This window comes from Alligator sinensis, unplaced genomic scaffold (genome assembly GCF_000455745.1).
Source record: "Alligator sinensis unplaced genomic scaffold, ASM45574v1 scaffold277_1, whole genome shotgun sequence".
Lineage (NCBI taxonomy): Eukaryota > Metazoa > Chordata > Crocodylia > Alligatoridae > Alligator > Alligator sinensis.
The window spans coordinates 2,660,424-2,678,222 of record NW_005841899.1 but is presented as its reverse complement, the minus strand read 5'-3'; the positions used below and the strand labels follow the sequence as shown (position 1 = coordinate 2,678,222).

Here is a 17,799-nt window from a genome sequence, read left to right as displayed (position 1 = left end):
CAAGCCTGGGCTCTGCACTTCTGCTGCTCCTGGCCCTGGGGCACTGGTGCAGGCCCCATGCTACTGCTCACTGCCACTTCCCCCGTCTGCCACCGTTGTCCTTCTCCTGCCACTTCTGCATCCCCCAGCCCCTCACCATTCCAGCACCACATCCCAGCTGCTTCTGCAGTCCCAGTGATGCACCTGGGCATCAGGTGGTGCCAGAGCTGCCAGCGGGCAAGCAAGAGGGGGAGTGTGGAAATGGTTGCGGCAGGCAGGGGGAAGGGGCAGCAAGCAGGAGCATGGAGTGCAACAACAGCTGGGCGGGAGCGTGGGGCCCACACCAGTGCACCGGGCCCAGAGCAGGGTGGCAGGAACGTGGGTCCAGGCTGGCTCCTCCTCTTTCTGCTTGAGCAGTGCAGCCCAGCTCTATACAGGCCCTGCCAGCCCAGACCCTGTGCTCCTGGGCAGAAACTGCTGCTCGGCACAAAGGAAAGCAGCTCCCTCTCTTGCCACCCCCAGGCAGTTTTAGCTGCATCCTCCTGGAGCCCGCACCGTGCAGCTCCTTCACCGCTGTCTCTGTGCTGCCCAGCGCAGCAGCAGTGGCTGTGTGGAGCAGCCGCAGGGCAGCTCACAAGTGGCAGTGAAGGAGCTGCACCGCAGCCTAGCGAGGCGTGAGCTCTGGGCAGACGCAGCTAAAGGTGCCTGGCACCATTGGGGTGGGAGAGTGCTTTCCCCATGCTGAGCAGCAGTTTCTGTCCAGCTGCTGCCGTGGCTCAGCAAAAACGGGTGAACCTGGAGCTGGTGTGGGGCCCAGGCTGAGCAGCAGCGGTGCAGGACTAACTGCTGCTCAACATGGAAGAAAAGCAGCCCCCTTCCCTGGTGCAGCTGCTCAGAGCCCACACGGGGCTGCCCGTGCCTGCTCTCCACTGCCACTGCTGCTCCGTGGGGCAGCCCAGAGGCAGTGGTGACACTGTGGAGATGCAGGACAGCCCCGTGTGGGTTCCACGCAGCTGCACCAGGTTCGCCAGCAGCGGGAAGGGGAGGGGCCACTTTTCTCCCACGAGGAGCAGTTTGCCCTGTGCCACCGCTGCTCAGCCTGTGCCCTGCTTGTATCGCGGGGCTGGGGTGAGGGGGACTGGGAATGAGCGGGCGTGCGGGAGCCAGAGACAGCTGGACGAGAGTGCGGGGCCTACACTGGTGTCCCAGGGCCAGTGCCAGTGGGGCCAAGAGCAGGGCAGCAGGAGCGCAGGGCTCCACGCTCCCACCCAGCTGTTGCTGCAGTCCGTGCCTGCTCACTGCCCTTTCCCCCCACCTGCCACAGCCATATCCCCACTCCTCCCCTGCTCACCCACCCACTGGCAGCTCCAGCAACACGTGGTTCCTGGCTGCATCGCTGGGACTGCAGGAGCCAGTCAGGCCTGGCCCTGAGGACTGGGTCGATCGTCCACGGTCCTCCCCTGCCTCCCTCCCCCTTATCTGTATTTCCCTCGGTACGGGGAGGCAGGAACAGCTCCAGGCCAGAAGCCCCTGCCACAGAAGTCCCCGCTAGGCAGAGGCTTCTGGCTTTGCGGGGTGGGGGCAGATTTGCTACCGGGGTTTAGTTTTGCCACCAGCTCTCCTGGGATAGAATGGCCTGGTGTGCCGGGTCCAGCCTGCAGGCTGCATTTTGCTCGTCCCTGACCTAGACTATTTACACCATTTAAAAATAAAGCTAATGAGTCCACAAGTGTCACGATTTTAATAAATGTCCATCTTTAGGAAGGGCCAGGCTGACTATAGTTCACACTTTCTACCATATACTGTTTTACTTTTTGGATCTTGCTACATATTTTGGACACTGAACACTTGCATTTTTATATTTAGAAGTTATTAAAATCTTTACAGGTTTCTGTTCAAAACAGCAGTGGTTTTGCTCCTCTCCTAAACAAATAATTAACAAAAGGGGGCTCCAATGACCTCTCATGGGCCCTAACCTATGTTTCCTTTATATACTATGCTATAAAAATTTTACTACATGAAGTGTTATAAAATCCTTAAAAGCTGCACATCAAAATAAATAAAAACCAGTAATAATTTAAATATGTTTCCTTCCATCCTAGGATCCAAAGGCACTTACACTACCAAGGAAGCACTATCCACATTTTACAGAAAGGGAGATGGAAGAACAGTGTAATTAGACGAATTTACTAATGGAGTTAACAACAGCACAGGAACAAACGAACAAACAAACAAACAAAAATCAGAACTCTTGATTTGATTTATTCCTTTAACTTCCAGATCATACTTCCAAATAAGAGAGAGTATGATCTGGAGGCTGATCTGTATGGCCTTTTGATCTGGAGCAAAACTTTTTTTTTATTACACAGAAGAAAATAAACATTTCTGACATAATTTATATAAATATGCAACTAAATATATGGAGAAGACATGTGGTGCATGTATGGCATGACACAGCATGGTGGTAAGGTTTCCCTGGATAAATGTGACAGTAATAACATTCTGAAGTGGCAAAGCCAAAAATGAAGAGTGTATTTCATCTTGAAAGTGTGCCAATCAAACCTCTGAATTACAGATCATGACCACACAGTCTAGGTATGATTTTTACATTAAAGCCGTTTGATTTTTTTTAAATATTTGTTTTCCCCACCCCCCACCCCAACCCTCCAATCTGTACTGCCAAACACCCACCCACCCTCAGCTGTTCATTTCTTGGAAGGACAAAATAACAACACTTAAAAAAAAAAAATAAAGTTACTCCAAACAGTATTTCTAAACAGAATTTCACCACTTGAAAATATACAAAGTGATGATGTGCTTTGTGTGGAGCTCAGGCCTATCTGCTAATTTTCATAACAAACTAAATTACTCGCTTTTTTCTATTCCTGTTAGCCCTCCTCCACCATAGAGAGGGAAAAGCTGGATTTTATTTAATGTCGTGCAACGTATTTTTTTTAAGTCCATTCCAATTTATTATCCCTGAACAAACATAAGTTGGGTTGCAGAACATTTATTATCACTTATGATATACAAGGAGGAAAACCAAGATGGTCTTTCAAAGCAGTTAAAGGAATTCAAGCCCAGTCCGATATAATTTATTTCCAAGAAGATGCTCCCAGCTCCTTGTCTCCTCATACTCCCTTTGGACCACTGAGAATATCCTGTCTGTCATCTCTGAAGTAGAGTGAGTTGCATGTAAATTCTTGTCCCTGAATGTCACTATTGCCTGAATTGCCCCCTTTTCTCCCAGTTCTCTCAATTTTTTCTTTTTAAATTCTGTTTGATAGCTCTAATCCACGACTCCCAGTGGCATTAAACCAAAATGGTCAGGATGGATTATTGTCTGGCCAGAGTGGGAAAACACATTAGTGACTCATTAGACTGTCTGGTTTATTTTTAGGCATTCTGAAGTGACTCACTCTTCAAGAATCACAGACAGCCAAGCTTCAAACAGAAAGAAAAAAAATACTGCCGATGAACTAAAACATTGTGCTGCTAAAATGTCTGCCATCTTGCCACCATACTGAAAGTAACCCCTTCATCATTAAGCCCAATAATAGGTGGTGCATGAAAATTATCTAATAAAATAAATTATTAATATGAAACCTATTTATAGGGCAATTAAGGTCTCTGACAGAGAGAAGTGTGATCTGTTGGTATGTTCACAGGAAGGAGAGATATTTATAAACTTGGCTTGGGGAAAATCACTTAACTCCTAATGTATCCAGTTCACTGGTTAATAAAATAAGAGCACCACTAACTTGATTGTAGCACTGCTCCAGAACATACTAGGTCCTAACCCTAAAGCCTTCGAATTTCATGAACAGTCCTACTGTTTTCAGTAAAGACTGCAGTTGCTAAGTGTTTAATTGCATCAAGCTCTTAGGATATCAGTCAACATTTGTAAAAACATGCTGGACTGAAAAGCTCTGTCACTGCTATTACAATCACCTATAGAGTTTACTATTTATTTCAGTGCCTTCACACATCTGCCATTTTGTTAGAATCAAATATTTAAGTGTGATTAAAGTTAAATTGACCACAAGATGAATATGAGCTACCAATGCGATACTGCAGCTGGCAAAGCCAACAAAACTCTGGCTTGCATCTATCAATGCATCTCAAGCAAGACCCAGGATGTCATCCTCCCGCTCTACTCAGCCTTGGTGAGGCCACAGCTGCAGTACTGCATCCAATTCTGGGCTCCATAATTTAGGAAAGACGTGGAAAAGCTTGAGGGAGTCCAGAGGAGATCCACACACATGATCAGAGGGCATGAGAACAGGTCTTATGAAGAGACGCTGTGAGCTACGGGACTCTTCAGCCTGGAGAAGCACAGGCTCAGGGGTGACCTGGCAGCCTATAAGTACATAAGGGGTGTGCATCAGGATCTGGGGGAACGCCTGTTCACCAGAGCACCTCAGGGGATGACAAGGTCCAACAGTCACAAACTCCTGCAAGACTGTTTTAGGCTGGAGATAAGGAAAAACTTCTTTACTGTCTGAGCCCCCAAGGCCTGGAACAGATTCCCCCTGTCCCCCCAAGAGATGGTGCTCCTTTAAGAAGGGTTTGGATGCTTATCTTGCTGAGATCCTTTGACCCTAGCTGACTTCCTGCCCCTTGGGCAGGGGCCTGGACTCGATGATCTTATGAGGTCCCTTCCAGCCCTAATGCCTATGAAATCTATGACATTAAACAGGTGGCTCATTAAGTCACAATCGTATCTATTGAGGCACCTGCCTATGAACATGATTCGTTATACTGTTCAGAATTTCATGTTTTCATTTTATGTCAGTGGACTGATATAACATGGAATGAACAAGTCAGCATGTATACCTCAGCTAGAAAAAACACACTGAATTACAGCCAAGTTCTTGACTAAGAGACAGAACAATGTAATAATTTAATATATTTCTTTGGACAGAGCAGCTTATATAAAAACCTTAAGGAAGTATCCCTGCTATTGGCTGCATGATCAAAAAATCAACAGGTGAATTCTGACATGATAAAGGTGGAGACACTACACCACACTGCAGAAGGGAAAGACTCTGTTATAGGTCTGACTATGATAAATGTAACAATAGTGAATGAGTTGGTGGCTGCTGACTCAAATGGTTATATAAACTATGAAAATGAAAACAATAAATAAGCCTATCAAACAAAATATTGGGAGGGGTTAACTGTCTTTGCACTCTAGCCCAAAGGCTTACTTTACTCCTTCCTACAGCCCACAGAATACCTGCTGTTTCTACTACCTTTCCAGGACTCTCTCTTCAAAACTACTCAGCGCTACTCCTGGTTCAGCTGATGAAATCTACACTATGCTAGATCAGGTGCAAGCTCAAATCTCGAGAGAGGGCAGTTCAATCATCCCTGCAGGATGATTCTTTTAAAGAGATTCACAACATAATTTTAAGCTGCATTACTTCTCAAAATATATGCCGAATCTAGGCTACTGAAAGCTGTACATCCTGTCAAGGTTTTGGAAAATTAAACACCTGGAGCTGCACGGAAGTTACCAACATTACTCTAATGTAATGCAAGTTACAAATGATGAGTAAGGAGAAATATTCTAGTAAATCTGTTGTCTTTCAAACTAATCTTTTCAGTCAGAATTTAGTTTCTGCCTGCAGCTTTTAACTGGTCTCAATTCTGAAGCATATATTCAAGTAGTGTATTTTAACATAAATCATTATGCTTTAATGAAACAATCTGCAAACTTTCTATGACTTGAAGCAGAAAAGTAAGAAGTCAGGCTAATCCCCAGGGTAACGGAAATGCACTAAATTCTAGAATTAAAATGATTTCTATTAAGCTAACATAGTAATTAATCCTAAAACATACCCTTCAGCAGCATGTATCAAATTACACAACATAATAATGGCTAGAACTTTTCTTGGCCATTCAACAAAGGCAATTCTGTTTGTTTTCCAACCACCAAAGATTATCTTCCCACACCTGCACATTGTTGTCCTTGAAGCTGCTGGGAGTTGCAAGGGGAAGATGTTCTAGGAAACTGTATCTGCTCTGATCCTGGAGGCTGCAAATATCCTACGGATGAACTGCAGGAAAAATAAATAATAAAAAAAGAGATACACATGAGCATTTAAAGCACACGCACACACGCACACATTTATAATTTCAAACTTTAATTTGAATTAGCTACACATGCGGCAAATATGATTTCTGTAACAATTCCTTCTCCAGAATTCCTTTTTAATTTTTATGGAGCATCACCTTTTCTTTTAAAAGACAAAAGAACAAAGACGACACTGCAACTGTACCTCAGCACTTATGACCTGCCTAACCTAGAAAACTTTGCCACTTTTGCTATATTGGTAGAAACAGTCTAGCATAGATGCAGTTACACTGGTACAGAGTTTACCTGGTTAGCATTTGCAGAATTAATTTGCCTTTGTGATAAATTTCCTATTATGATTTAATGGCCATTCTTCCAATTCATCTGGGTTGTTACCTGGTAATTAGTCATTATTTGCATTCTCTTCAGAGTTGCAGATTAACCAAAGTTTACTGCAAAGAAGCGTTATACTGATTTACCTTTTCCCTTCCAGGACTTAGACCCTATGGTTCCTGGATAGAAGGTTTTGCCTTTCAACGTCAGACTGATTGCCATATCTGGGGTCAGGAAGGAATTTCACCTCTGGTCGGACTGCTATAGACTGTAGGGGGTTTAGCTTTCTCCTGTGACGGGGCAGAGAGCTCCTCTTTCTGGGATCTCTCAAGGATATTTTAACAGTGCTTGTAGCAGCAGAATGCTGCTGTAGTTCCTCTGTTTTACCGGTGGCAGATTAGGCTATGTCTCGTGTTGTGCCTGGGTTGACTATGTAGTTTTGCTAGGAGGTTAAACGATGCACTTGTATAGGATGATCTGGATAGGGCAGATCTTGCCTCTTGCAGGGAGTTTGGACTAGATGACCTCTAGAAGTCCCTTTCAGCCCTACTGCTCTATGATTCTATATAGTTTTTAAGGCACTTCTAATGCAATATAAATGGTATCAACCTTAGGGGTTGATAAAACTATTTAAAAGGTGTGTGTATGTGGGGGGAGGGGGGGGAAATCACATTCTGTGTGTGGTTAGGGGTATGGTTTATATGGTTAGGAATAGACAGGACCTCAGAATACTACAGGTTAAAAATTTTCACTTGTGAGTTCTGAAATACTGTAAAGTCTTGCTAACACACAAAAATAATTTTGAAAGGTTAGTGACAAAACCTGGTAGAATCAAGAAAATGTAAATGGAAAATCTGTGTAACCTGAAAAGATAAACTATACCAGGTTCCTAGTTCAGGAAGTTTTAACGTAAAGGATTAATTTAAACAAAAATAAATGTAGAGGCCAGGAGGACATGATCCCTCAACATTTTAGATGCAAATAAAAGGCTTGAATGGATACTATGAATAATGAAAGTAAATATAGAGGTCAATATAGGGCTGAAATACTGTGAATATCTTCTTTTGTTGCATATATGTCTTTACAATAATACTTCCCTGAAAAATCTAAGTTGTACCACTTCATGACCAGGGAGACTTTTTTCCCCAGAAGGACTGTTGGTTGTACAGAGGATCTCACTTGCATGAATTTACTTTTTCAATTATTCCCATGAGATTGGACCTTTAGTCATGGCACTTTGCTTATACAATGAATACTACTAATCTCTTTTGCTGGAAGAGAAATAGGTATGTGAAAAATTACGTCAGTCCTAAGATACCTAACAGTAAACTATGCTGTAGTTACATTCTGTTTCACCTATTATGTAAAAAGTGTTTTGTTTTTATATAATTTCATTTGAATATTTACATTAAATATTACTTGTGTATGAGCTTGGAAAGAATTAATGAACATCAGTAACAGCAACAAGTATTCCTAGATAAAAGAAGAGCATGTTAAATCAGCTGAAGTGGAAAAAAAGTATAACATAAACCATGATATAAAGCTGTACATTATACTTGTATTTTGAACTCAAAATGCCTAGGGCCATAATATGCAAGCACATTTTACAACTGGTGTGATCTACTTATACAGATGTCTATGTTTAAAAATAAAAAGTATGATAATGAAACACCACAGACTACTGACAAATAATATAATATACTGGCACTACTTGGGAGTACAAATCTCTAAGAAAGATTGTACCATGAGCACTGAATACTAGAATTTCATTGGAAATTTCAGAGTAAGATTAACATCACTACTTGCAGTCTTTTAAAAAGAACAGATATTCTTGTGAAGGTTGTATTGCTCTCAGGTTTCCATTAGTATGCATTCAGATTCTAAAGCAGAGAAAACTGGTAGATACATAGATAATACTGTATTTGCTTGCACACCACATGCACCTGTTTCTCCAAAATGTCTTTGAATGCTTTCAAGAGAAATCTGGATGTTTATCTTGCTGGGATCCTATGACCCCAGCTGACTTCCTGCCCCTGGGACAGGGGGCTGGACTCAATGATCTTCTGAGGTCCCTTCCAGCCCTAAAGTCTATGAATCTATGAAAATAAGCCCTTCAAAACTGGGGTGTGCATCTTATGCGGGAAACTGATTTTTCCTTGCTGGACTAGAAGCATGGAGATGCTGTGGTAGAATGTCTCTTGCTTCTATGTGGCCCAGCAAGCAGAAGGGGTAGAGTCCAGTGTTAATCCTCTCCCAACAGCTAAGAGACTTGGAGTAGCTATAGGCACACTAGATGCTGGCACTGTAGCAGCTAGCTTGTGCCAGAAGCAGCAATTGAGCTGGCTCAATGAATTCTACATGCAGTTGGTAATATCTCGATGAGGCTTGTGGCATGGAAACAACAGTTTATTATTTACAGGAATTTATATAAAGAACTATTTACAGCAAAGGAGTAATGGCCTTGCATATTGTCCTTGAAAGGGTCTGGAGCCTTGCCTTGTTGTTGGGTCCTGCTATACAAGGAAGTTCCTGCTGCGTCACTTAGACCATCTCCTCGGATGCTGCACTTCCTGGACATTGTTTCCAGAAGGACGTGGTCCGTGTCACACAGTTAGCCATGACTCTGGAAAAGTCTTTCCCCCTATATTCTGTCTTCCAAAAACATGATGCAGGTCTTATTTTTGGGGGTGGGAGGGAGGGGGAGGTTGTGGTCTGTAAGGAAGTATGGTACTGTAAACCAAGTTCTACTTAGTACCATTTTTCAGTAATATGGAAAACTGCATCTCGAACCACATTACTACGCTCAAGATGATGATAAATACAAATCTAATTGCTATACTCGGTTTTCATACATCTATAGTATCAGCAAAAGGCAATTTTCAACTTTGCATTCTATACAAAACATTTTGGAAAGCATCTGATCCCATCACAGATGCAACAAGAGTCTTCTCAAAAAGAATGAGTTAAAGGGCTAGATTCTACACATTGCTCTTATCACCCATTTTCAAATCTTTCATCCATTTACCTTGTGTTTATTTCTCTCCCCTTTACTATTTAAAACTTGATTCATACCTTCTCTCCTGCATCACTGAATCAAGAGCCTGGAAAGAAAGTACTTCACCCAATCCTTTGAGTCCTCTATTTAAAAAACCATTAGCACGTACTTCAATCCAACCCTACACAGCAAAACACTGACAAAAACACAACCTTTAAGTTGGTGCTTAAATACTTTGCTGAATAAAGACAGATTGGTGCATCACTGCCAAACTGAGGGCTTTCAGGGCCAAGATGAGATGCTGGCATTTCACCTTCACTACATCCTAACTCAGGGGTGACCAGATTATAGCCCTGTGACATTCTCTGACCCCTGATGTGGCCAGGTGCACCTCTGAAAGACACTACTAGAGTGCTCTAACACACCTTCAGGGGCACCCTTCAGGTGCAAACCCCCTGCCATCTACTGCTTGACTGCCAAAAACAGACTGAGATGCTGCAAAAATCACCTTCCTGACCTATGAAACCTCAGCTAAGCCTCTCACCCAGGCCTTGCCAGCTCTTAGAAGAGAGGATTTCTGCCAGCTAAAAGAACTAAACTATTGTCTGATCATGTGCTCAGAGAAGATGGTTCCCTCTTCTGGAAAAGAGGTTGGCCTGGATGGGCAAGTGCTCCGAGATCCAAATTAACACTGACAATAGGTGAGTTAGATAACAAAAGTGTTTATTATAAAAACAAGAACAAGCATAAGAAAATTGTAACCACGTGCTGAGATCTGGATGGTGCTAAAAGGATAAACAAACAAAAGAAAATATCAGAACACTAACCTGTTCTTATCTTGCACCTTAGATCCAAAAAAGGCAGTTTCAACTCAGCCATCTAGCTGAGGGACTCCAATGTTTTCCTGTGCCCCAGGAAAACTAGAGACAAACCTAATGTTCTCAAGTACAATTACAATTGAGGACAATTTATTATGTGGCTATTTACATACATCCCTCACTAGATTCTCAAGGAACCTATACTATGCATCTAACTTCCTGCTCCCCCAGAGGTGCATGTTTACCAGAGCAGAAGTCTTTCCTGGTCTAATTACAACCAGGAGAATATGTGCATCCTTTCAGACATGAAGAATCCAATATCCTAATTATCCTGTCTCGCACTTAGTCTCTCCACTCCGAGAGATGTCCTCCTCTCAGTCACTTGAATAGCCAGGTGTTATTCTTCTTTTGCAACAAATTCATGATGATCTGGAAGACCCTGGTTCCTGTGCCGCAGAGCAATTCAGCAAGGGAGATGAGTAAACTACTCACGTCAAATGTTAATTCTCAACAATTACTGTTCTTCGGCCATTTAGGCTTTGTATCTCTCCTAGGTGCCAAAGAAAGGCATTGTTTATCACTTGAAAACCAGTAGCATCATATTGCACAAACCTGAGTCTCTCGTAATGTATAAAAAATACATGTTATATCAAATACCACAATGCATATAAACAAAAGGTCAATGAGGCTAAATAGGGCTTGACACTACCTACAATATCTGTAGAAACTATATATGCCATATCAGTAAAACAAACTCAAGAAACCACCCCATGAGCCCCACAAAGCCATCTCAACCAAACCAAGAGACTCTCCACAGTCCTGAAAATTTGGTAGCATGGTGAGCACCACAGTGCTAACTGCAGCGGCTCCCAGAGCTGTGACAATCGACATTGCTGTTGCTTGCCCTACCACCAAATCTCCAGCCCTGCAGGTCAGGTATCTGGCATGAAACCACATTACCTGGCCCATGGGACTGGAAATTTGGTGCTGGGAAGAATGATGATTGCCATGGCTCCAGAAACCACAGCAATTAATACTGTCACTGCCAAATTTCAGCTTGGCAGGTTAGATAACGCTGGCCTGCAAACCAGCCTTGTGCTCTGGATCCAACCCATGAGCTTGCCCTGCACCACTTGGGCCAGACAAGTTGGACACCACTTGCCTAACTGACTAGGTGTACAATGCATGTGGGTCTGTGGAGGGAACGATCTCAAGTATTGGTATCAGCATTAAGGCTGCTGTCAGAACTGTAATATTAAATGGGACTCAAGGTCACACCTCTGTGTACCTATAGCTCCAGAGATGCTCAGCCTGCAGAGCTGTGTGATCCAGCCTGTGGGACTCCCCAAAGGTCCAGCAATTTGGCACTGGGGGAGTGCTGGCAATTGATGCTGGTACCATTCTCCTACCACCAGAGCTTTGTGGGCAGGATGATATAGCCCTGTGCCTGGGCCTGGTCTAGCACACATGGGGCCAGTGCTGGGTCAGCAGGTCTGATTTGAGCCTGTGAACTGGATCTGGCCCACAGACCAAACTCGTACCACTCATCCATGTGGTGGGGCCAAAAGGCCAGGCACTACTGCTATATTCCATTTCAGTGATGGCAGGTAAAAAAAAAAACCCAATGAAGGGATGGAAAATATATTTTTTAATATTACTTATTGCAGAAATAATAAAATAGAGACCCTGCTGGTTTTAACATCTGTCATTGTCTTACCATATCCATTCTACTTTGCTATTTGCCTGACAATTTAAACAGATACTATTAATTTAGAGCAAAACAAATATCAGTTCAGTTTAAACAAACAAATCAGCAGAAGTTAAAATGAGAGAGAGTGCACTACCCTGAATGTAAAACACTGAGACACATCTCTTCTCAGACACATCTCTTATCTTTCTGTGAATATTCATGTGCTGGTTTACACAAAGGATGAAATTACTCTGAAGTTTGCTATTAGTGTAATATTAATAGTAATGGAGATTGCAAAAATTTGTAATAAAGCAGTTTTTAAAATACACTGTGAAAGTGAGACACAAAGATAAAAAGAATTTAATAAATCAGAAAACAGGTAGAATAATGATAAATGTTTGAATATAAGGTTCCTGGAACATGTTAATTTAATTCCATGACTGGGATCTAATCTAATCTGGGAAGAATTTTATCTTGGATCCCAAAAAATCACAGATTCTGCCATACCAGGCTGAAGGGATTCTTGGGAACTGAAATAAAATTTGTCAGATCATATTTATGCAACTGCATATGAGACTGGTCCCTGATGCTGAGCTTCCTACAACGCCCTTTCAGTGAGCCAATATTCAGGAATAATTAAAGAAAAAAAGCCCTCACTCCCTTGCTAGCATATCTGGACAGTTTATTCTTATGACAATCAACAGCTCTGTCAAGACGTTAAAATAAGTTTCTGTTTTAATTCAACAACAGCAAAACTGATTTCTCAAATGAGGATGCAGTTCTTAATTAAAAACAAAGTAAAAAAATCAGGCTACAACAATGTATATATAGCTACTGATAGGCAGTACAGTGTAAACAGACATAGGACAAGAGTCATTACCAGCAACATTTCTTAAGACTGCTTTGGAAGCAAATTAAACTAAAATTAATTCAAACCATTGTACTTCTGAATGAGAGCCCCCAGTCATGGTTTTAATAAGCTTTAAACAACAGTAAATTTATACCTTTAATGAATCTGGTTTAGCTTTCCTGAATCTTCCTGTGTAGACAAACCCTTTGACATGTGAACAATTTTGTAGCTAGTCCGTTTGCCTATCACTCCCTGCAAGAAGTCTGTCCACATTATTTCTATGTGGCATTCTGCACTCTACTGTGCACTCCTGAAAAAGTCCATGAGCTAGCAGAGGCGGCTTTCAGCATGTATTCTGAAATTCTATACAACCAGGTATTTTAAAAATGATGGTACTGCAGAGTGCGAGCAAGAACTTACAGTTACCCTGAAATGAAACTGGTAACGATATAATGCGAGTGACTGGAAAAAAGTTAGGAGTAGCTATGGAATTGCTTAAGAAATTAAGCAATAATTAATCAATAATTGCAATAATTAAGCAACAATCCACTTAATCAAAGAAAATGACATGCATGGTGGGCAGTTTTTGGAAAAATCAAATCACTCCAACTGCCAACCAAAAATAGTGTCATTCACAGTTACACATGGCATAAAGAACTGGCATTGCCATGGAGGTTGGGCACTGACTAAAACCATCAGAGATTCAGAAAGTGGTGTTCCTCTCAGCCAGCTGCTTGCTGCCTAATCACGTATGCCAAGCACACAGTTCTTGCTGTCAAAGTGTCTCCATCTTGCTTCAGTAAATTGGGTTAGAAAATAACATTGTACTCAACAGTCCTCTCTCTCTCTCCATCTTCAATGGCACTTATGTAGAAGCAAGCACTTAATGCATGCATTTCTGAAGTAATTGTTGATAACTGTCAAATCCCCGAACGATGTGTCATTGAGTAAAGCATCTTTCCTCATAAATGGATTCTTTCAGTTGAAGGACTCTGACAATTTTCTTGACATTTTGCTGGCACTGAGCTGTGGAAAAGTTCACAGGCCTTTTAGGAGTAACTTCACCAGTGTCCTATGGAAAGGACTGATCAGTTCCCTTGCCATTTTTACATAAGGTCAACCTATATGTAGCTCAAAACACGTGCACTTAGGCTTCTCAGCTATTATGTCATTTTGCAAGCTAAGCTCAATTATTACTTCTTTTCTGATTTCTTCCTCACTCTGAATATCCTAATTTCTATCCGATTATAATTTTAAAATCTTGTTTTATTTTTTCCCACCATAGTCAACATTTTAATGCCTACTTGTATTTATTCTTTTGTTCTTGCTGGTATTTAGAACAACTTCACAGTTTATACTCATCTGTAAGACTTAAATTAATATGCTGTTAAAGATTTATTGTAGCTAACCAATGATGCTAAAAAAAGCAAGGACAAACATCAGCCACCTTTGGAAAGTTCCCCCAGCCACTTATTTATCTTTACCCCTATTGTTTAAGTTCTTCAGCCATTTTTGATCCATGTTACAATGCTGGAATCCACCGAAATCTGGGTTACATTTGTTAAGATGATAAGTGCATAGAGTGCCAAGTGAATCTTGTACATTCCTCTCATTTATTTTGTAGCTTAAAATATAAAAACAAATACTGAATTTGGTTTAGCACAGTTTGTTTGTTTTTACAACTGTATAGTCCTGATATATTTGTTTTCTTATTTTATTAGAGACTACCCTTTATACTTCCTGGATGTTAATTGCCAGCGCTTTTTTAAATACAGAAAAAAACTACAGAAGGAGAAATAGGCCTTTACCCAAGACTTCTTTACCATGCCTTGTTAAAACAGATTGTCTGACCTGCCCCGCTAATCCCTTCTATTTACTAAGAGTGAGGAATGGTCTATCCACTTAGGGCCATCCATGACCTGAAGAAATATTTATTAAAGAAAAGGTGATGCTTACAAGCTGTTTTTCTTATTGAGATAAGTAGAAAACCCTGAGCAAACGTGTGTTTTTGCAGTCTAGACTGCTGTGACAAAAAGAATCTCCATTTCAAGAGTGAGACAGCTCAGTTCATATACTGGCAAATCATGACCCTGGGCTGCTTTTCTTCTTTGAATCAATTTGTCTAATAAGAAACTAATCCTTTAACAAGCCTGTTTTGAAAAGAAGTCTTGAAACTATTTATTTTGACTGAATCTACATTTTTTTTTCTGCAGCTTCTAGGGGATATAAAGATTTTACAAAGCTGTATGTATCATAAGGCTTGACGTGATTATCTATTATCTTAAGCTACAGACCTCCATCTGTGTACATAGTGTTCTAAAAGACACAGACAAGGTCTCTGAAGATGAAATATTGACAGATATCAGAAATAGGATAGCAACTTCAATTAAAAATAGACATACACACGCACATGCGCACAGCCCTGGTGTATCCCATCTGGAGATCCAGTTTACAACAGAAAGCAGGGCTGTCCAAATTCTGTGGCACAGGTGTCCCTTTCCCCCAGTACCTTGCCACATTCATCCCCCTGCCATGAGTGCCTGCTCATTGTATTACACTGTGCTATGTGCCCCCCTTTCCTCAGCCCTGTCAGTTATGCTGTGCCACCCCATGCCTAGAGCTGGCAGTGGAAGCAGAAGAAGGGAAGGGGAGCCCAGAGGCTCCAGCAGCATCAGGAGGAAATCAATGTGGGGAGTAGTACCTCAACCAGGAGGCCCGGGGCCACAAGTTAACTCCTCTGGGGCCAGATGTGGACAGTTGGACAGCCCTGATGTAAAGAATCAGATGGGATAGGTAATCCTTCCTGTTTTGTCATTGCTTCCAGCCTAGACTACCAACTCTTTACAACATTAGTCTGTAAAACTTTAAAAGTATTTTGTTTAAATAACCACTAACTAGTTTTTAATAATGAAGTATCCATGGGAATGTGGTTTCACACAGACTCCAAATGGAAGCAGGAAGAGGGAGAGGACAGTTACTTCCAAGGAAGTTTGTGTGACAAACTGATCCATGAGACACCAAGAAAAACACAGTGAAAGAAGTAGGCAAAATGGGGTCAGGCATCTGAAAGAGAAACAGATAGACAGACACAGACATTCACCTGAGAAAACAAAACAAGATCAAGGACAGAAAATGAACATGAAACTTGAGTTAAAACTCAACACAACTGAAAGAAAAACAAGACATGCATAAAAACATTAAACTGCTCCATCTCTTATTCTATTTCCATTATTTTGAACTGTGGAAGGTAAAATGATAATCGTAATTAAAAACCCAAAACAAACAACAAAAAATAAAAAACAACACTTCACACAACCGAAAACTTGACTCTCTCGGCCCAAATACAAAAGCAGTTTAGGGAGACTATTTAAACTATGAGTTGGGGAAAATCAAATAGGTTCTGAGAAGTGTTTAGATGAAAAAGATATGCCCTTTACTACTGAAAGAAACCTTCTAAACTACTGACTTTATTAACTATTATATTGACTAAACAACTTCCATTCCAGTAAGTAGAACACATGTTGCATGCACATACAGACCCACATGCATGCATGCATACACATTCTTGTGTCCACAATATGTGCTTATCTTGCCAAGAGTGTCCTGGTATGAGTTTGAGTATTTGGTACAGAACAGAGCAGGAGGGTGTTCTATTTTCCCTATTAAAATGACCCAACACAAAAATCTATTTTGATAATAGCAAACTGATGTCATTAACTTCTAGACAACTGATTCTCAACCAGGATGTCATGGCACCCTGGTGTGCCTTGAGATCCTTTCAAGGGTGCCATGCAGAGCCACGTAGTTTTAGCACTGTTAGGTATGCAAACATGATTCATAAGATAAACCCAGATTTTTCAAATAGGAATCCATAGTGTTAAAAACATTCTGACCTGCTGTGATCTGAGTTCTACACCACAGAAAAATCGCTCTATTATTTTTCTGTAGTCAAGAAGAGAGTGAAGGCTAAGAGCTGGCACCCCTCAGAAAATGTCTCGAATCTGGTACCTTGAGTCTAAAAAGGTTGAGAACCACTGTGTTCTGGACAGTCATCTCTGACTGCCACACTACAGCTGGTCTAATAAAAGCTATCACATCTACCCAAAGAACCTTGCCTGCCTATGCCACACTATAGTGCTTTTTGTTGAAGTAAAGCATAGCCCAGATACAATACTACACTCAGCAACAGAAGTTACTGCTTTGGAAGTGTAACAAGAAAGTGACACAAGAAAGGACTGCAATACACAAAGGTAAGGCATTCAGGCTTATTCAAGTAGAAGCAGCTGTGTAGTGATAATTCCTTAAGTGCTGCAGTACATAAGCTCCCGTCTTATACTGTGCTAATGAAAGAGGGAAGGCCGTTCTAGCTAAAAACAGAAAAAAATAAACCTTTTACAAATGACATCAGTTTACCACAATTTCTTAATGTATTACGCCTGACAGAACTGTGCAGATTTTAAGAGGCTGTGCATTTGTGTAGCAAAGAAAAGATTTGCCAGAAAACCCTCCAAAATGAGTGTAAAGTCACTATTCTCAGCCTGCTTTGGGGCCTCAACTCTCTACGACCGTCCCTTCCCAAAGTCACTTTTGTGAGAAAACTACCGACCAAAAAACATTTCCCCCAATGGTTTTATGTACCACTGCAGAAGGAAATATGGCACATCCTGGTGTTTCATGTAAAAACAATGTTTCCCACAAATAAATACCCCAAATGAAACACCTAGGTATATGAGAACTGCTATGGGAAGTGCTGTAAAAATAGTTCACAGCACTTTTGTGGTCAGAAATGAGTAGGTTCCTATTAGAGAGGATATAAGTTGTTCTATTTTACTTGCACATATAAAAGGAAGTGAAGATTGGTAACAAAACTGTATCTTTATCATTCTAGCTGTAAAAGGTGATCCTAAAGCAAATAGTGAAAGTGTTAGATAGTACAAGGAAACTGCTTGGGCATACTGCTGCTGCTGGGTTACTCAAGATCAAGTCGTTGAGTTAAACTCACCTTAAATTATTCTGTTGACCTGATGGAATGACACTGTAGTAAACTGGCATTCC

General features: G+C 41.4%; 1 protein-coding gene across 1 annotated transcript in view; it reads right to left on the bottom strand.

Moving 5' to 3' along the window:
- Window positions 1-17,799, bottom strand: part of R3HDM1 (R3H domain containing 1) — a 146,292-nt gene that overhangs the window by 14,964 nt on the left and 113,529 nt on the right. The window contains 2 exon segments of the mRNA XM_014517296.2: window positions 5,938-6,041; window positions 17,747-17,799. The exon segment at window positions 17,747-17,799 is cut by the window's right edge and continues 30 nt beyond it. Coding sequence (XP_014372782.1) covers window positions 5,938-6,041; window positions 17,747-17,799 — 157 coding nt within the window.